The 20,170-nt window shown below is 39.0% G+C and overlaps 1 protein-coding gene across 1 annotated transcript in view; it reads right to left on the reverse strand.

The window, feature by feature from the left end:
- Positions 1-1,120: 1,120 nt before the first annotated feature.
- Positions 1,121-20,170, reverse strand: part of meltf (melanotransferrin) — a 75,380-nt gene continuing 56,330 nt past the window's right edge. Inside the window, exons 13-16 of the mRNA XM_060834091.1 lie at positions 17,935-17,999; positions 14,580-14,767; positions 7,892-8,081; positions 1,121-3,030 (exon numbers count right to left, since the gene is read on the reverse strand). Of these exons, the coding sequence (XP_060690074.1) occupies positions 2,972-3,030; positions 7,892-8,081; positions 14,580-14,767; positions 17,935-17,999 (502 nt within the window). The 3' untranslated portion in view covers positions 1,121-2,971. The remainder of the gene's footprint in view (positions 3,031-7,891; positions 8,082-14,579; positions 14,768-17,934; positions 18,000-20,170) is intronic.

The following is a 20,170-nucleotide window of genomic DNA, read 5'->3' on the forward strand; positions in this document are numbered from 1 at the left end:
GTTCAAGAAGGCAAGCGCTCATCATCTTTCGAAGGCATTTACAGATGATCAATAACTGCTGGGCTAGCCAATGATATTCACATCACAAGAGTGATGTCTCTTTTGAAAAAGCTAGATGTATATAAACAAGGGTGGTTCTTGGTAGAACCAGTTTGGAAAGAGAGCTTCATTAGCAATATACATTAATCCTGTCCCAGGGTAAATGTATTTGATTTACACTTTTGTTTGGGAACATTCAGAGTGTGCCTCATTGCCATGGACCTGGATTTGAAGTTCAGGATGTTCCTTTGTTTTATCTGTATATGTGTTTGCTCTCATAATCCAGTGCCCTCTAAATTTAAGTTTTGAAGAACTATATTATGTTGGTACTGATTTGCTTTGTTTATGAAATGTAACAACAAAAAAAGTATTTTTTAAAATGTGAAATTTCAGGGCACAGTTTAACTGGTCACTGGTCAAATTTGTTTTCAATTGTTAACAGTCTCAGTAGAGATCATCTGTATCTGTTTTTATGCAACCTGTAGGTCAGTCTAAAACAAGGCGGGAAAACTAAATTATACCCACAAGTCAAGCTTTACCATTTAAAAAGTTAATGACCAATATAACATTGAGATGTTTTGTTGTTTTGATATTTCAAGCAAGATTGCAATGTTTGTAAGTTGCTCCAAAATATACATGTCCAAAGGTTAATAATGTCTGTTGGTTTATAGTTCTAGCCTTAGTCTGATGAGAGTTTATATTCATTTTGAAGATGACAAAGATGTCACATGATGGGGAATAATATTTTCCAGTAAGCCAGAATACAATTGGGAGTGTTCTCTTTTCAATCCTGTGTATCACTATTGGGTAAGAGTCTCGTTTATTGATGAACTAAGGTGCACCCACACAGGAATGGTCATTAACAACACTTAATTGTAAATCTAACACAATACTCTCAAAAACATATCAGAGGACAGATGGAATCATTTGGCCTATTGGACTCTACCATATATATCCACCAGACAATGCTTTTTAATGGTGTACAATGAGAACAGTAACAATAATTGTTCAAAAATAAAAGTAATATATCTTTGAATATTTTAAAGTATTTATTAAAAGTACTTCTACAGACTGCCATTGTTGCCTATTTCTAATAGGTAAAACATCATTGGGCTCTCTAACAGTACTATAAAATTTACCACAGAATATTAGCTTTTAACAAAAGGGATATTAAATTATTGTTGCAAAACTAACATTCTCTGGAAAGCTTATTGTACTTTAGCCTGGCAATAATATATGCTGGCCTTGTCAACCATGCAGCTAATAAATGATTGATGATCCTTGGTGACCTGAAGAGCAAATTGATGGGAAATGACTAACTTCAAAATTATAGCAAACATAAAATGTTACTGCCAATGTTAGGAACATTATTTTGTTGTTAGGGTTTAAGAAGAGCATCATTGAATTCAATTACAGATAAAGTATATATTGTGGCTGTCAGCAAAGTTGAGTACATACCTGGCATACACATCAAACTGGCATCCAGTATCTGCATCGTTGATTACGCAGTACAGATTAAGGAACAGAATGCCATTTCCAATGTTCCAGCAATACACCTTCATCCAACTTCTGAAGAGAAGTCCTTAGTGCATTTTAATTTCTTATCCCTGCATTCCTTGAATAAGCTGCCTGCTTGGATCCCATTTAATTGCAAACGAGACTAGATTAAAAACCAAGTAAATGACTGGATTCTAATTTTTGTTCCTTTTACTCAAAATCCATTAACATTCCACTGGGGGACCTAAGGAAATTGATTACTTTTCACAAGTGAATTACAAAACTTGTTCATCAAAGATGAATTTTCAATTCCTTTGGAAAACATAGAGTTTTAAGACAGCTCTATATTGTGCTCTATGATATTACATTACCATAGGAACCTAGCCAGCCTATTGCCTCTGTTAGATTTCAGTGAATCCTGTTTCTTTTCCCTTCATTAATTTCTAAATTTATTTCTCTTTATTTTCTAAACTTCCACATCTCATGCCTATCTCCTCTGTAACCCAGGTTCTGGTTGTTTCCACTTCATTACTACTCTCCACCTCACCTACAAATTTCTCCTCTCCAAATATAATGGACAGTGTTTTCTGAGCTTTACCAAAGTTTCTGTGGCTAAAACAGTTTTTTCAGGAGTTTTGTGTTTAAAGAATAAATGTCAATGAATAGAAGCTAACTTTACCGAAACAACTACAGCTGCTGGGGAGAACAATTCTACTTGAAAGAGGTGTTACACATTTGTGAAGGAAACAATTACACATATGCTCATTGATATGGCTATTGCCTTTAGAGATGGTATGCACAAGATAAGTAACAGACAATTTTTTTATGCTCTGACATATTTGCCTAATCACAACTGCTTCAAAGAGATTCCACTGAAAATTCTATATAAGGCGTACCTACATTGTAAAGCATTCTGCAAAAATCACTTTGTTGTATAAGTTGTCCCATGAAATGTAAACAGTATATGCTAAGTATTTGTAAACCATTATTTATACCAGTAAATAATATGGCATGTACACACAATGATGTAGCATCTGCTTTTACAGAAGCTGTGCTGCTGAATGCAACTAATAAATTACTACATACAGTGACCTCTTTAAACAGTCATGATCAACCCCAAATAATTTTTCTACCAGTTCCACATATAACATGTTTAAATCTACAAATTACTCTCCTTAAATCAGGTACTGTGTGACATCTCTCAAACTGTTATGACATTTCTGAGCTTAGGAAAATGAACCATCTTTTATTGCTTTTCATGTCTGTTTTGTTGCAGCTTGGTAGCATTTTCAATCTTGGGCTTCATTTTATCTGATGCAGTGTGTTTTTGTTTTTATTGTTTCAATTCCTCTCCTCGAGTAGTTCGGTTCAACAAGGATGAATTGCCTGCACATTTCCGATTTGAAATGAGTCTTGTGGCAGATCATGGAGGTGATTATAAGAAGAAACTGTGCAGCATTAAAATGAGCAGACACAACGATGACCTTGTTATCGCTGGAAGAAAGATGGGTAATTAGGGGAAAATCTCTCGTAGAACAAAAGTCAAATTTTTAAACAAAATCTAAATTTTCAATACCACATTTTATAATACTGTCATAAAAGGAGGAGCAGCGTAGCAGCTGTGAAACTGAAATTACAGACTAATAGGTTTAAACCCCTCAGTATTTTGATACTTGATCATGGCATAATGGCTTTTCTGGCATTCACTGCTGTCTGTAGCTGCCCTGGGGAAAGTAGTGGTTAACTGCTGCCTTGAACTGCTCAGTCCTTGGGGTCAGGCGCGCACACAGTTAGGAGAGGAGTTCTGGGATTTTGACTAAGTGACAACGAAGATACAGTATTATAGTTTTCAAACAGGATGCTGTGCAACTTGGAGGGGAGTTTGCAGGTGATGGAGTTACAATGCTGACCTTTCCTGCTAGGTAATGGAAGAAGTGAGTTTGGAAGGTGCTGTTGGAGAGGGTTCAGTGTGTTACATCTTGTAAATAGTACATAATCCTGCTACTGTACATCAGTGGTGAAGAGGAAGAAATGCTGAAGGTTGTGGATGGGACGCCAATGAAATGGGTAAAAAATGAGGTCTGCAGATGCTGGAGATCACAGTTGAAAATGTGTTGCTGGTTAAAGCACAGCAGGTTAGGCAGCATCCAAGGAATAGGAAATTCGACGTTTCGGATTCCTGATGAAGGTCTTATGCCCGAAACGTCGAATTTCCTATTCCTTGGATGCTGCCTAACCTGCTGTGCTTTAACCAGCAACACATTTTCAACGTCAATGAAATGGGCCCTAGTCTCTCTGACCAATGGAAACGTTTTCCCCAACATCCACTCTGTCCAGGCCATTCAGTAGTCTGTAAGCTTCAATTAGATCACCCCCCCACCCCCATCCTTCTAAACTCCATTGAGAGTAGACCCAGAATCCTCAAACATTGCATGTTAAGCTTTTCATTCCTAAGATCATTTTCAAGAACCTCCTCTGAACATGCTCCAAGGCCAGTACATCCTTCCTGAAATATGGGGCCCAAAACTGCACACAATACTTCAAACGTGGTCTGACCAGCGTCTTAGAGAGTACTTCCCTGTTTTTATATTCAAATCCTCTCAAGATAAATGTCATCATTGCATTTGCCTGCCTAACTACTGACTCAACTTACAAGTCTACCTTGGGAGAATCCTGAACTAGAATTCCCAAGTTTCTTTGCACTTCGTACTTCTGCATTTTCTCCCCATTTAGGAATAGTCCATGCCACTATTCTTCCTACCTCACACTTTCCCACATTGTATTCCATCTACCACTTCTTTGCCCACTCTCCTAACTTGTCCAAATCCTTCTGCAGCCTCCCACCTCCTCAATGCTACCTGACTCCTGACTTATTTTTGTATCATCTGCAAACTTAGCCAGAATGCCCCTATGCCTTGTCATTGGCTTCCATCCTGAGCAAGACCCTTTTATCCCCATTCTCAGTTTTCTGCTAGACAGCCAGGCTTCTATCCATGTGAGTACCTTGCCTCTAACACCAGTGCCATTCTCTTACAAAGTTGTCTCTTGTGCGGCACCTTGTCAAAGGCCTTCTTGAAGTGCAGGTTGATAATATTGTGACAAAGCTGCTCCGATGATACGGTTATGCTGTCCTTGGTATTTTTTTCACAGAGATTGTAAATGACAGAGATTCTGAAAAGTCTGGGGGTTGAGGGATTTTAGGGCCAATTTGGTAATAGCAAACAGAAAATGCCACGGGCAGAAGGCAAACAATTTTTAAGAAACACTTTTACAATGAAAGGAGAGTGCCAGTTCTCCCAGCTCAATTTTTCTCTGGTTTGGTTTGGCTTTTAGCAGTGGTGAGAAAAAAAACTGCTGGACCCACAGACGCAGGTTCAGGCTGGTATACCCTCTCTGACTTCTATCTTGTAAGACCCTGGGTTTGACTTTACCTTTTGTGCCACGGGGTGTTTATGGGAATTGTTGCAAGTATTTGGAACCGCATCGTTAAGTTGGGATGATCTGTTGGTTTTTCAGATAGATTAAGTTATTCGGTTTTTGGTTTTCTGTTGTTTGTGTTTCATTCAGTAATCTTGTAAATAATTTCTGTTTTGTTTAAAACTAAGTGATTTGATCAGTGACATTTCTTCTGGAATATCCACTTTATACCTGCTTAAAACAACCAGCAATGTTAAGGTCTGGACTACCTTGAAATGTTTTGAGGGGTCCAGCCTGGTCCATAACAACATCCATTGGCTCTCCTTGGTCTAACCTGCTTATTACTTCCTCAAAGAATTCTAGCAAATTTGTCAGACATAAGTATTCAGAAATCCCATCCTTCACAAGGAATCCCAGTATCACACCCATGAGGTTAGGCTAATCAGCTTGTAATTTTCCTGTCTTTTGTCTTACTGCCTTTTTAAACCCAAATGGGACCATTCGCTGCTGCCAATTAGCCACTGCCCTGTCACCGCCGAGGACGCTTCGCCACTGGACAATGGCCGCTGAGGATGCTTCGCCACTGCCCAATGGCCGCCAAGGACGCTTCGTCACTGCCCATTGGCTGCTGAGGATGCTTCGCTACTGCCCATTGGCCGTTGAGGATGATTTGCCACTGCCCATTGGCCGCTGAGGATGATTCGCCACTGCCCATTGGCTGCTGAGGACGATTTGCCATTGCAAGTGTTTGTAACTCATTTTTATGTATGAACCAATAAAATGATATTTATTTCACCCCTTTTTTAATTAATATGTACTATGTTTTCCCTCCCGCCTGTTCTTTCATACTTCAGTCCCCTTTATTTATACAACAACAATCAGTATATTTCTGGTGGTGAATAGTCTCCAGAGGTCAAACGACCCCAGTGGTGAAATGCTGGTGGCGAACTGGCGGTGGCGAATGTATCATGGCAAATCGTTACCAACCCTTTTAAACAGGGGTGTCATGTTAGTGATTTCCCAGTCCTCTAGGACCCTCCCAGATTCTAGCGATTCCTGAAAGCTCACCATTAAGGCCTCCGCTACATATTCAGTTATCTCCCTTGGAACTCTGGGGTGTAGTCCGTCTGGTCCAGTGGTTTATCCCCCTTCAGGTCATTCAGTTTTCTAGCATCTTCTCCTTGGTGATGCCCACCATATTCGGCTCTGAATTTTTGGGATATTACTCATGTCTTCCACCGTGAAAACTGATATAAAATAATTGTTCAGTTCCTCAGCCATTTCCTTGTAGCTACTACTATCATTCTAGTGTCATTTTCCAGCAGTGCAATGTCCACTTTTGGCTCTCTTTTGTCCTTTGTATATCTGAAGAAACACTTCCAGCCTTCCTTTATATTACTGGCTAGCTTTACCCTCACATTTAATCTTTTCCTTATTTCTTTTTTATTGTTCTCTGTTGGCCTTTGTAAGCTTCCGATTCCTCTGGTTTCCCACTGCCCTTTGCCACATTATATGCCTACTCTTTTTGCTTTAAAGCTATCCCTGACTTCCCTAGTTAGCCATGGTTACCTCATCGTTCCTGTACCATGCTTCTTTTTCCTCGGGATGAATCTCTGCTGTGTCTCCAGAATTACTCCCAGAAACTCCTGCCATTGTTGTTCCAATGTCTTTGCTGCTAGGCTCCTCTCTCATGCCTCTGTAGTTGCCTTTATTTAGCTGTAATACCATTTCCTCTGATTCAATCTTCTCCCCCTCAAATTGCAAAGTAAATTCAACCATATTATGATCACTGCCTCCTAAGGATTCCATCACCTTAAGCTCCCTTATCAAATCTGCCTCATTGCCCAACATTAAATCCAGTTTCGCCTGTTCCCTATTGGGCTCCACCACAAACTACTCCAAAAAGCCATCTCATAGACAAATTCCTTTTCTTGCAATCCATTACCAACTTCACTCAATCCACCTGCATATTGAAATCCCCCAAGATCACTATAACTTTGCCTTTCCTGTACATCTTTTCTATCTTCTGGTGTATCTTGTGCCCCAGCTCTGACTACTATCTGGAGGCCTCTACATAACTCCAACTATGGTTTTTTAAACTTTTGCGGTTCCTCAATTCTATCCACACATTCTACACCATCTGACCCTACTTTGTTTCTTACTATTTATTTCATTTTATTTCTTACTAATAAGGAAATCTCACTCCATCTGCCCACCTACCTATTTTTTCAATAATATCCTTGAATATTATCCTTCCAATCCGTAGCCATGTCTCCTTGATGCACACCACGCCATACCTGCCAATTTCAATCTGCACCACAAACTCATTTACCTTACTCCTTACACTGCGTGTATTCAGACAGAACAGCTTTAGTCCTGTATTAACCATCCCTCTACTCATTGTCATTCACTTGCTCGGTGTGCTTGAAGTTTGATTGCTAACTTTTTCTAAACACTCGATCCTATTTGTGTCTGTGTTGGAACTTTAATAACCTCTCCTGAGTTATACACTCTTAGCTCCTGGGGTTTTCTCAGTTCCCCTATAACTGAGCCCTCTTATCTCTCCCACGTGCCATTGCCACAACCACCACACTCCATCATCCCATTTTGTTTAAAGCTCTGTCTACAGCCCTAATTATGCAATTCACTAGGACTCTGGTCCCAGTACAGTTCAGATGAAGACCATCCCATCGGAACAGGTCCCTTTTTCCCAGCACTGGCGTCAATGTCCCATGAATTTGATGGTATACAAGACTTGTGGAAGCACCACCAGCATGAAAAATCACAATGCTTTGGGGAATGTAATCCAATATGAATTCAGGTGAGATAGGCAGAAAACATACTGATAAAAACAATAAGCTTTGAGATAAAGCATCAAAAATAGAATGCTCCTTTTTAAGGCATGATATTCATACAAGTAGATAGGGGTATAACTCACCTGCACCAGAACATTCAATCTTCTTGATTGCGTCCAGGTAGGTTTTTCCAAGCCAATCTTGGTAAGTAGTTTTCTCCCCAACTGAAATGATTCTAACAGTAGAATCTTTAAACAGCAGATCACTTCCACCATACGCTGATGAATTAAACATCTCGAAGTCATTAGGATTATCATTTTTCCCAAAGAAATCCTGCAAGAAAAGGCATCCATTTATACAGCATTTTAGTGTGCTTTCTTCGCACTATGGTAATATCTGAGGAACTACTATTGTTCCAAACATCAAGAGGACTCTATATTTCTTTTTGAATACTACTGCTGAATCTTTAACGTCACCTCAGGTTTGGAAATTATCATCTATTTTGGATGTTAGTATCTCTGATAGTGCAGCAATACCTCCTTGAAAGGTTAGTTCTGTGTACTTCAGTCTTGAATTCTGATGCAAAGGTAAACTAAGGCAACAAAAAAAAAATCAGCAATGGAAGTGCTAGTAAGCTTTAATCAAAGTAATGTCTTCCACTTTTACTGTGTTAGACCAGAAATATATGAGCAGTATTAGAACATTCAGCCCATTAAGTCTGCTCGGATATTTGATCATGGCTTATTTGTTTCTCAATCCCGTTCTCCTGCCTTCTGTACATAACCTTTGATACCCTTACGAAACAAGAACATATCTATCTCTATCTTAAATGCACTCAATGACTTGGCCTCCAAATTCCCCTGTGACAGTAAGTTCCACAGAAAAGCCAGCATCTTCTTGAAGAAATTCCTCCTCATCTCAGTTTTAAGTCAACCCTTCATTCAATGCCCTTGGGTCACAGTCTCTCCTATTACTAGAAATATATTCTCCATGTCCACGCTATCCAGGCCCCTCAGTATTCTGTAAGATTCCATCAGATTCCTTTCATCTTTCTAAATTCCATTGAGTTCAGACTCAGAGTTCTCAGTTGCTCATCATACAACAAGCCCTTAATTCCTTAGATCATTCTTATAAACCTCCTCTTGACTCCCCTAAGTCGAGCACCTTTCCTTAAATGCAGCACCCAAAACTACTCTCAATATTCCAAATGCGTTCTGACCAGAGCTTTATACAGCCTCAGCAGTATGTCTGTGCTCTTGTACTCTAGCCATCTTGAAGAATGGCATCATTGCGTTAGCTTTCCTACCTGCCAAAGATCCTGCATGTTAATCTTAAGAGTCCTCAACTAGGACTCCCAAGTTCCTTTGTGTTTAGATTTTCAAAGACTTTCCCTATTTAGAAAATAGCCTATGCCTCTATTCTTCCTTGCAAAGTGTGTATCCTCACTCTTTTTCCACATTGTACTCCATCTGCCACTTCTTTGCTCACTCGCCTAGCATGTCCAATTCCTCTGCAGCCTCCCTGCTTTCTCGACACTACCTGTCCCTATCTGTGTGCCATCTGCAAACTAAGCAACAATTCCCTTAGTTCTTTTGTCTCAGTCATTAATGTATAACATGAATAGTTGTGGTCCCAACACTAACCTATATGGAACTCCTCTAGTTACCGCCATCCTGGAAAAAGACCCCTTTATTCCTCCTCTGCCTTCTGCCCCTAACACTATGGACTCTAATCTTTCCAGGTGAAAGTGAGGACTGCAGATGCTGGAAATTAGAGTCGAGAGTGTGATGCTGGAAAAGCACATCAGGTCAGGCAGCATCCAAGGAGTAGGAAAGTCGATATTTCAGGCAAAAGCCTCCTTGAAATCCAATAGATCATGTCCACTGGCTCTCCTTTGTCTAACTTGCTCATTATTTCCTCAAAGAATTCTAACAGATATGGTAGGCGTGACGTGGTGATACATAGTTTGTACCCCATATTGTCTGTGAAATTTGCTTTAAACGCCAGGACTAGTTTTCAATTTTATGCTTTCATAGGGGAGGACTGCTTGAAAGAGATATGTTCAAATTAGTTCTAGAACACTAATAATCCATAATAACAGTTTTTTGTATTTACTGAAGTGACCATTTCCCTCCTGCTCTTCACTCCAGAAGTTACATTTTTATTGGTTTACATTCATTGTTATAGATTTTTAAATAATCACACAAAGCCCTCCCTCTCTTCACCCAAAAATGTGGATAAAGACCAGTAGATTTTATTCTGCATGTTCTTAAGTGATAAGGTATCCATTACAACTTGTTGCAACTTTATAAAGCATTGGTTAGGCCAGAGTTCTGGTCACCATACTTTCAGAAGGACATGATTGCACTGGAGAGGGTGCAGAGGTTAACCAGAATGTTGCCTGGGATGAAAAGTCTGTGATAAGAGAAGACTGGAAAGGCTGGGTTTTTTTCTTGGAGTACAGGAGACTTGAGGGGAAATTTGATTGAGGTATACAAAATTATGGGAGGCTTAGACAGGGTAGATCATGAGAATTCTGTCCCCTTGGCAGGTGTGTCGAAGATCAGAGGGCAAAAGTTTAATGTGAGAAACCAGTGGCTTAGAAGAGATCTGAGGAACTTTTTTTTGTCACCCAGAGGGTGGTAGAAATATGTGATGCACTACCTGAGAGGGTGGTGTAGCCAGATACTCCTGCAATATTAAAAAGGACATCTGGATGATCACTTAAAATGCCAGGGCATAACAGTGGGCATATGGACCAAGTGCATGTAAATGGGATTAGTGTAGTTTGGTGTTTGTTGGTCAACATAGTGGGTTGAATGGCCTGTTTCCATCCTGTATGACTCTACATTAAAACCTGAAAATGATATCATTGCAAAGCGGGCGTTGTAAATGTTCTAAAAAAAATCAGCTCTGATTATATTTAGCAATGACAAGTAAATACCAGCCTAACAGAAATTCTGACATGTACAAATTCAAGGGAAATCGTACTATTAAAACTGATTATTTAGCACAATGATGCAGAATGCTGATAGCCTAATGTGCTGAACCATAAATTATAAATTTAGGCAATCCTGACAGTACTGGTTAAATAAAGCTAAACAATCTGGCATTCAGTTCTGGTTGTTATCTCATCAGGTTTTTTTTAAAAATTATACCACTTATTAAATATCAAGATTTTTTATTTTGATCTGATCTTGTTCCATGTGTGATGTGAATCTCTCACAGCTAGCCCCAGCAGACAGCATATTCACAAACCAATAGAATGTTTGGTTCGTGCACAGTCCAATCACTGGAATGCCACCAAATGATTTTATCTGAATTTTCCTAATTTGGCGAAGTAATTTAAATAGAAAGCTGTTTCACTTAGCATGAGCAACAATCTCAGAGTCATGCATATTAGGTTTCTGCTGTCTAGGATACCTGAACACATTTATGAATGGCACAGTTCAACTTGCTGCCAACTGTAAGGTTGCTGAACAGCAAGTTGTTAATGACTGAGGCTAACTTCCTGATATCAAAGGTGTGATCGCTGAGAACCATGCATAAAATGTTACCTAAGCAGCAGGTGGGAAACCTGTTCCTGAGTTAACAAATCTCCAGTCATAAGATGTGAATGAAAAGTTTGAAATAGCAAAAACCTTTTACAGTTTAATAACTTGCAGAGTTTCACTTGCCGTGAATGCAAGCCCAACGCTATGAAGTTTAATTTACTTTCAGGCATTAATTTAACAAATTTATTTAATATCACCTTTGTACATAACTTTAGGGCAGTCAGTCTTCCTTGAAACAAAGCAAAGATCATGCTATGGATTTGCAGCTTTAATATTTTCTATTTTCTATTCCCCATGCCCCTAGCTGTTCTGACATAATCCCTTGTTTAGGCACTGTGATCAAGGAACAGGTTGTCTGTCTCTCCACCAGCAGCCACCCTCCCCTGACTCCACAAGATCTGAAATATTTAATAAAATGAGCAGTCAAAAAAAAAGACAAGATAATTGGTATGCAAATAGCTAAGAATATGTTTTATGAATTTGTTATTTTCATTAGAAACTAGCAGTTTCTATGATGACTAATTGAATTGAATTTATTGTCACGTGTACCAAGGCACAGTGAAAAGCTTTGTCTTGCTATCAGTTACAATGATAGTTTTAATGTAAAGCTGAGGCTCCTGACAAAAGGTCATAAAGAAATTAACATTTGACTCAGGTACGGCGAGATTAAGTGGAATGACCAAGATTGTCACAGTATCATTGGGTCCAATGGGAAGTTTAAAGAGATGGGTCCATTGAACTTCAGTCTCTCCCACAAATACACAGTGGAAGGGATGGAAATGCATAAAAGCAAGAGATGGAGGAAAAAAGTATTCAGAAGAAGGAAAGAGGTGGAAGAGATTGGGTAGAAACCAGTGAGCCATAGAGATGTACAGCATGGAAACAGACCCTTCGGTCCAACCCGTCCATGCAGACCAGATATCCCATCCCAATCTAGTCCTACCTGCCAGCACCCGGCCCATATCCCTCCAAACCTTCCTATTCATATACCTATCCAAATGCCTCTTAAATGTTGCAATTGTACCAGCCTCCACTACTTCCCTGACAGCTCATTTCATACACGTACCACCCTCTGCGTGAAAACGTTGCCCCTTAGGTCCCTTTTATATCTTTTCCCCTCTCGCCATAAACCTATGCCCTCTAGTTCTGGACTCCCCCAACCCAGGGAAAAGACTTTATCTGTTTATCATATCCATGCCCCTCATAATTTTGAAAGATGACAATTTAAAATGCAATGTGAGGAACTGAGAACCAAGAAAAACCAAAATAAGAATTATGGGTGAGTAAAATTTAGAATGAAACAAAGTATGTAACCTTCAGATGTGCACAAATTTGGAACTGATGAACAGTGCGTGACCAGTAATAGAATCATTAGATTAATTGAATCTGCAATAAATAAAGGCATGCAAAATAATTTCAGCAACAGGGGGATGAGGATGGGACACAAGCAGCCAAATTTGCAAAAGGGGACATTAATATTAGTATCGGATAGACTGCAGAATGTAAAACGCGACTCCAGGTTCAAAGTGGCATTAAGGTAGAGAATAATAATGATTCAAGCTGACAGTGGCTGGGAAGGTGTTAAAAGTATTCAGAGACCTGAGTGAAATTTATAGTAGATATGAAAGCAACGATGGAAATATTCCTGAATTCCAGGAAATTATGATTTAACTAAAATTTGATGTGAAACAACATAGAATACACAACAGGATGCCATCAGCATCCATGTGAAAGTTAGCCCTGTACATTCAAATGACAATATGTTGATAAGCAAGAGAAAGGGATTGTAGATTCTTGGGAGCTCCAAATAGAGAACAACAATGTCCATGCACTCTTAATATGTTGAAACAGATCAAAGTACTTCACAGGAATTTACAACATTGTATCACACTGAGTCATACAAGCAGATACTAGATCAGATGATTAAAGAAACTGAGTCTAGCTTTCAAAGTGTCTTAAAGGAGGAAAGTGATACAGATGTGGTGAGGTGTGGGAGTTGGAATTCCAGAGATTGGGGCTGGACAACTGAAGTTATGGCTACCAATGGCATAGCAACTATCTTTGGGACTGCACAAGAGACCAGAATTAGATGAATGCAAATATCTGAGGGTATGTTGCTGAAGGAGATTACAAAGGTGAAGGACCAGGGAGGGATATGAAAACAAGATAAAAAATTTTATATCAGTAAGTTATTTGACAAAGAGTTGGTACAACAACAAGCACAGGAGTTATGGTAGGGATGGAATTTTTTGCAAGATACGGGGATGGTTACAGAAAGTGGTGAACACGGCCTGGACAATCGCAAAGGCCATCCTCCCATCTACAGAAGCCATCTACCAGGCCCGCTGTCAAGGAAAGGCCGCCAGAATTCTCAAAGATCCACCCCACCCTGGCAATGTTTTTCTACAACCTCTACCACCAGGGAGAAGATACAGAAGCCTGAACACACACACCAGCCAGTTTTGTAACAGTTTCTACCCTATTGTTGTTAGAACACTGAATGGACTCACAAACCCTTAACATTCGCCTGTAAAATGTACCTGTGTTTTTGTTTTTACTGCTGTTTACCCATTATTTATTTAACTACGCTACTTAACTTTGTGATCTGCCTGTATTGCTCGCAAGACAAAGCTTTTCACTGTGCCTTGGTACACATGACAATAAATTCAATTCAATTAGTCATCATATAGAAAAAGATTGGATGATTACAAAGTGATGGCACAGATCGCCACGGGGAAATAGTGTTTAACTAAATTGCTGTAGATTTTGAATAAGTAAAAAAATGGCTTGCTGAGGTTAATGCTGTTGATGTGGTATCCAGAAGACATTTGATGCAGAGCCACATAAAACACTTGAGAAAAGGTATAGATTATGGTATAAGTAGAAAGCAGCAACATGGAGACAAAATTGGTTGAGTGATGGGAAACAGAGAATAATAGTCAATAGATTTTTTTTAGGACGAAGGAAAGTTTGTAGTGGTGGGCCCCAGGAATTGGCAATAATAATCTGGATCTTAGTATGCAAGGGTCAGTTTCCAAGTTTGCAGGTGACACTAAAGTGGGAAGACAGTGTGGAACCCCAAAAGGACATTGACAAGTTGGAGGAGTGGTCTAGTGGGTGGCAAATGAAGGATTTAAGGAAATTATCTATAGATATTGAGATAGCACTCAAGTCAATTTTTTCAGTCTTTGTCAATTTCGTAAGATGTTTATATTGATATCCCTTTCTTAATTTGCAAATGCCACTGTAGTACAGAGGTGGCACCTGAACTACTTACCTGTCCTTTATCAAGCAAGCCAAAGACAGCAGTAATGGACGTGGAAGGGTGGACCATCACTGCATGAGATGGAACCTTAGCCAAATTACACTCCTTCCATTGATTCACTTCTGCCCGTGCACCATTCAGACACAGTAGCTGGTAATCAGTGGATTTTAGATTCACAGCCCATGGTTCCTGATTTCTTGCTAGTGAAAAAAAACACATTTATAAATCTATGACATTTTAATATCTTGAAACAGTGAAAATATCCTAGGTTAGAGCACATAGGTAAAAGGAATGAAAGGACTTCCCACATATTCGATCAGTTAGAAAAATGAAGGCACTTGGCAGTAAATGTGCCTCATTAGGGAAGAGATGTAAGCAAAGGTGTGCCCGGGGGCGGGAGTCTTGCAAATTGCAAGGAAGAAAGTAGATTGGTGGAGTGGGCAGGTAGTTGGTAGATTAATTTCAGGATAGAGAAATGAGAAGATGTAGGTCTCAAGAAGGAAAAAAGAGCAATGACTACCCAAAATATTGGGAATGGCTAGGAATACAGTAATTAAAGTATGTGGAGAGGTTTAGAGCATACAATACCCTGGCACAAACAGGAAAAGAAACAAAATCCACACTAGCATTTGAGAATGAAATGGATTGTATTTGTAAGATGTAAAGATTGGAGAAATTTACACAATTTGACTCTTGGTTATTTATTTTAAAAAGTGACACGCTGTAAAGTTCTGTAATTCTACGAAAATGTGACAGCAGTTTGGAAAGGAATCACCATTTTACAAAAACAAAATGACATTACAAATGATATAGCAAAGGAACTAAAGGATCTGATGAAAGTACAGGCACTTTTGTGGCACACTACCAGTACTGCATGACTTTGTTCTCACTTAGCAGATAGTTTCTGCAGTAAGGATAGAAACAGGGTAGTCTGGGACATTGAGATGAGGTGACACGGCCTTCATGATTGATTGATGCTGCCCAGGCAGTTGCTCTCTAACAATACTTTTCCTATGAATGGCCTTCATCCAGACTAGTTGTCCTTTTTCATTGTAGTCAATGTTTTTACACGGGCAACGTATTATAGATTTACACCTGCCTAGTCTGATTGGTGGTACTTCTTGGAAGTAATGTGAATTGCCCTACTATTGTCTTTAGGAAGCAAGAGGGCTGTGCATTGTAGGGAGTTAAGTTTTTTTGATCTGCACCCATCAGCAGTAAATATGCAGAAGTAAATATGCAGATCAATCAACAAATCTGGATTTTACTTCAGGACCTTTCGTTGTCTGTACTGCTTATTCTTTCTCTCCAGTAGATTGACGGTATCTAGGTAAATTTGTGACATGCTGAAAGCTAAGTGTCATTGTAAATGCTTTGAATATTTCACCAGTAAGCTGTGGGTTTTCATTAGAAACGAGGACATCCAAGATACCATGAGTGGTAAACATTTCCCATGGAGAAGTTGGAGCTGTCAAGTATTTCATTGATCATTGATGTCATTTGTTTAACCTCAAGCAATCTTGATCTACAATGAGGTAAAGTGATCTTCATTCATGAACAGGTGCATGCCCAAATGGGCCGAGGGTCCTTCAGGAAATTCTGTAGAGTCAAGGGGTTCCTGTCATTCTTTACTGTCTATAGTACATCAATTACAATTGGTGACCAGTCTTTCAACGGTTTTTTAAATCTCTGGCCGCCAAACAGCCTATGAGCTTTCATTCAGCACTTGTTTGGTCAGAGGAGAGGTCTGAGTCCTCTGGTCCGATGGTTTAGTGTGCTTTATGTAGTCAGCATGTTCTGTAAAAAGTTCTGCATTAAATGGAAGTTTTGCCATATAGTTCTTCCTGGACAGTTTTCAAAACTTTGTATACATTGCTATTTGGACTGCTCATTCTCAAATTAGATCCTCTTTTGATTCGAGAAATTCAGTGACTGATTTATCTCCTATATTATATTTTAATTAAAAATAACGGATAACATTTTTTAGAGGTTGAATAAAAATTTGACTGTTAAATAATAAAAAAGACTAGCTTTTTTGGGAGGAATGAAAGATTTGTTGTCACTAACCCTTACCGGATTGAATTTGCTCAGCGTATCCAGGAATTGGTCTTTCTTGAATGGAACTCCCAATTCAGATTTATCCTGTTAGCTGCTTGTGAGTGTTTACTGCTCTCACTACTTCTTTCAATCTTTTTTCTCCAATTACTGGCTGTAAAAGGTTTTTGAAAGTGTTTTGGTGGTTTTACTGGAAGAATTTTCTATTCAGAGATGTTTCCTTCACGAGCAGCTATTCAGCTCTGTGACCTTTCTGGCTGCTAACTGAAATTAAAGCTGTATTAAGGATTCCTTGAAAAAAGATGATTTTTAAAAAATTCTGTTAGTTTCAATCTCAAGTCTGTTTCTTAATCTTCACTGTTTCCACAATTTTCTCATCAGTGAATCCTGCTGCTACCACTATCTTTTATTGTGTGGCTACATGCCTCACTGTATGTTTGGGTTTGAGACAGACTGGTTGATGCGAAGATAAAGTCAAGAACTATCTTCAGGCTTATATTTCAAAGCAATGGTATTTATTATGCTTGAGTAGTCAATACTGCCAAACATGATAAATGCCAATATACCAGGCTCTAACCTTAACACTAGGTAGGGACACACCTGTCTTCTTCTTGTCCTCATGAAATGTAAAAGTCATGGTATACATTGGTCTGACTTCAACCACACTGTGCTATTTATGCTCGATAAATTCCAACTTTATGATATCATTACAAGGTTGCCTAAGGGCCTTTACACAATAGGCCACTGTAAGTATGATGAAACAATGGACAATGTTCCTTTCCAGCTGACTATAAAATTTGGGAAAATACACATAATGACAAGGTGTGTTCTGCGAAACTGCTTACGATAATCCAATGAAGTGTCATAGGGTGAAGTTCAAAGGAGTCAAGTGACAATCATTTCAGTAATTTTAAGATGGAGTTGACAGATATTTTGGACATTAATTGAAGGATTATAGATAGTGAACAGCCTATTCTTCAAACTTTAAAGTTTACTAAAGGGATCAATAATGAGATTTCTTGGTCTACATAGTCCAACCTTTCTTTGACAAGCGTGAAGAAAGTAGTAAAATGAACTGAGGTGAGGGAGGGGAGGTGGGAGGAAAGAAAAAAAGAGATACTTTGAAAAGCAATTTGGACAGGAAGAATATGGAGAAGAATGGAACTGGAGATGATGAGGTATGAAGAAAAGAAGAAATATGTAGAACCCATGTGGGATTAAAAATAGTAAAACTGTAACCGAAAGGAAACTTGGAATTGAAATAGAGGATTTAGAAGCTTGCAAAATGGCCAGAAGAGCCAAATAGACTTACCATCTGTGTTATCAGAAACTGTTGTGTGTTTTACAAATGCTACATCTCCAACCTCTACAAGACACCTATTGATTTAAAAAAAAGTTACTTTCATGTCACTTCTACAATATCCAAAAATTATGCTGATACAGGAATGCAGAATGCTGTGCAATAATCTGCTCTGGTAGAAAGTTTCTTCCCTTGCAATCCTACCTGCATTGAGTTTCCAATTGAGTTTTGTGCTTGAAAATTTACTTCTATAAGATGCAGTTGTTCATTGACCTTATTCTGCACATTTACCAATTCCATCCAAAACATATTAACAGTGCAATACACCTCATTTTAATGGTGCACTGTACAATTAGATTTTGTGAGTAGCAGAAAGAATGCTACCCTTTTTCTGGTATTGGTTTCCTGTTTCCTGATGGTTTAAATTATGCGCCAGTTCTAAGGAACTTCCAGACATGCAGCAATACTAACATCAATAAGCAAAGTAAGTAGCCATTTACATTCAGATATTCCCACAGAGAAACCAAGAATTTAAAAACTGTGAATTTATTTTCATTTAAGTTTACAGATAGCAAAACCAATGTTCAAAGAAAGAAACCAGCACATTATAAAAGGTAAAAAATATTTTTAAAGGATGATTTTCTAAAATTCCAGAATAGAAAAATCTGACATTTCACTGTTGTAAAACAGTGAGGTCCTGTGAGGGTGATTAGCAATAATTATGAGTATAGTTCCTTATTCAACAAAGTGTAAGTTCTTGAGCAGTTTTTACAGTGCGATTCCACATAAGTATGGATGTTTTGATCAATTCACTACACAGAGATTGCAGCCTGGTGGACTTCCCTGGAGGAGCACCGATTGTCGACAGCAATTTTTAATGATCTTGGTGAGATGTGGACAAAACAATTAAAGTAGGATTGCGGGTCATCAAAATACTGGCATTTATCACTGGGGATATAGAATCCAGTGTTATTATTTAGTAAGGTCTGAGGCCAGAGGCCGTAGGGAATTAGGGAACCTGTGATGGTTTTATATTATATATTGGTAATTCGGTGAGAACTTGATTGGTTGTGTATATTCATTTTTAGAAACAGAGTCAAAAAATGTGATGCTGGAGGAGTATAACAGGTTAGGCAGCATCTGAGGACCAGGAGAGTCTACATTTCAGGTATAAGCCCTTCATATAGGAAACAAGTAATCAGTGATGCTGGAGATGATACTGAGAGATTTGCAATAAAGCTCTAACCAGACAGGCATATGTCTGAATTGTTTAAGTAACATTTAACCTCGGGTATTTAACGTCCACAACAAATGAAGTTATGCTGAACTTGTACAGGGCCTTGACACAAACAAAAAACAGAGAGCTGGGGAATCTCTGCAGGTCTGGCAGCTTTTGTGAAGAGAATACAGAGTTAACATTTCAAGCCCAGTGACCCTTCTTCTGAACTCTGCACTCAAAACATTAATTCTCTTCTTTCTCCACAGTTGGGCCAAACCCATTGATTTTCTCCAGTTATTTGTTTTGGTTTAGTTCAAGCCTCCAGCATTCACAGTGGAGTACTTTGTTTTTATTTGTTGTTTCGGACTTTTATTGAGCAGTTTTAGTTCTGCTCTCCATATTATAAAAACGGCATAGAAATACTTGAGTAAACCTCTCAAAGATTTACAAGGATAGACCCAGAAATACAGTCATATATTCACAGAGATGTACAGCAAGGAAACAGATCCTTCGGTCCAACCCGTCCATGCCAATCAGATATCCCAACCCAATCTAGTCCCACCTACCAGCACTCGGCCCATATCCCTCCAAATCCTTCCTATTCATATACCCATCCAGGTGCCTTTTAAATGTTGCAATTGTACCAGCCTCCACCACTTCCTCTGGCAGCCCATTTCATACACGTACCACCCTCTGTGTGAAAACGTTGCCCCTTAGTTTTTTTTAATATATTTCCCCTCTCACCCTAAACCTACGCCCTCTAGTTCTGGATTACCCCAACCCAGGGAAAAGGCTTTGTCTATTTACCCTATCCATGCCCCTCAAATTTCTGTAAACCTCTATAAGGTCACCCCTCAGCCTCCGACACTCCAGGAAAAACAACCCGACCCTGTTCAGCCTCTCCCTATAGCTCAAATCGTCCAACCCTGGCAACATCCTTGTAAATCTTTTCTGGACCCTTTCAAGTTTCACAACGTCTTTCCGATAGGAAGGAGACCAGAATTGCAAGCAATTGCAACCAACAGTGGT

This window comes from Hemiscyllium ocellatum, chromosome 13 (assembly GCF_020745735.1).
Source record: "Hemiscyllium ocellatum isolate sHemOce1 chromosome 13, sHemOce1.pat.X.cur, whole genome shotgun sequence".
Lineage (NCBI taxonomy): Eukaryota > Metazoa > Chordata > Chondrichthyes > Orectolobiformes > Hemiscylliidae > Hemiscyllium > Hemiscyllium ocellatum.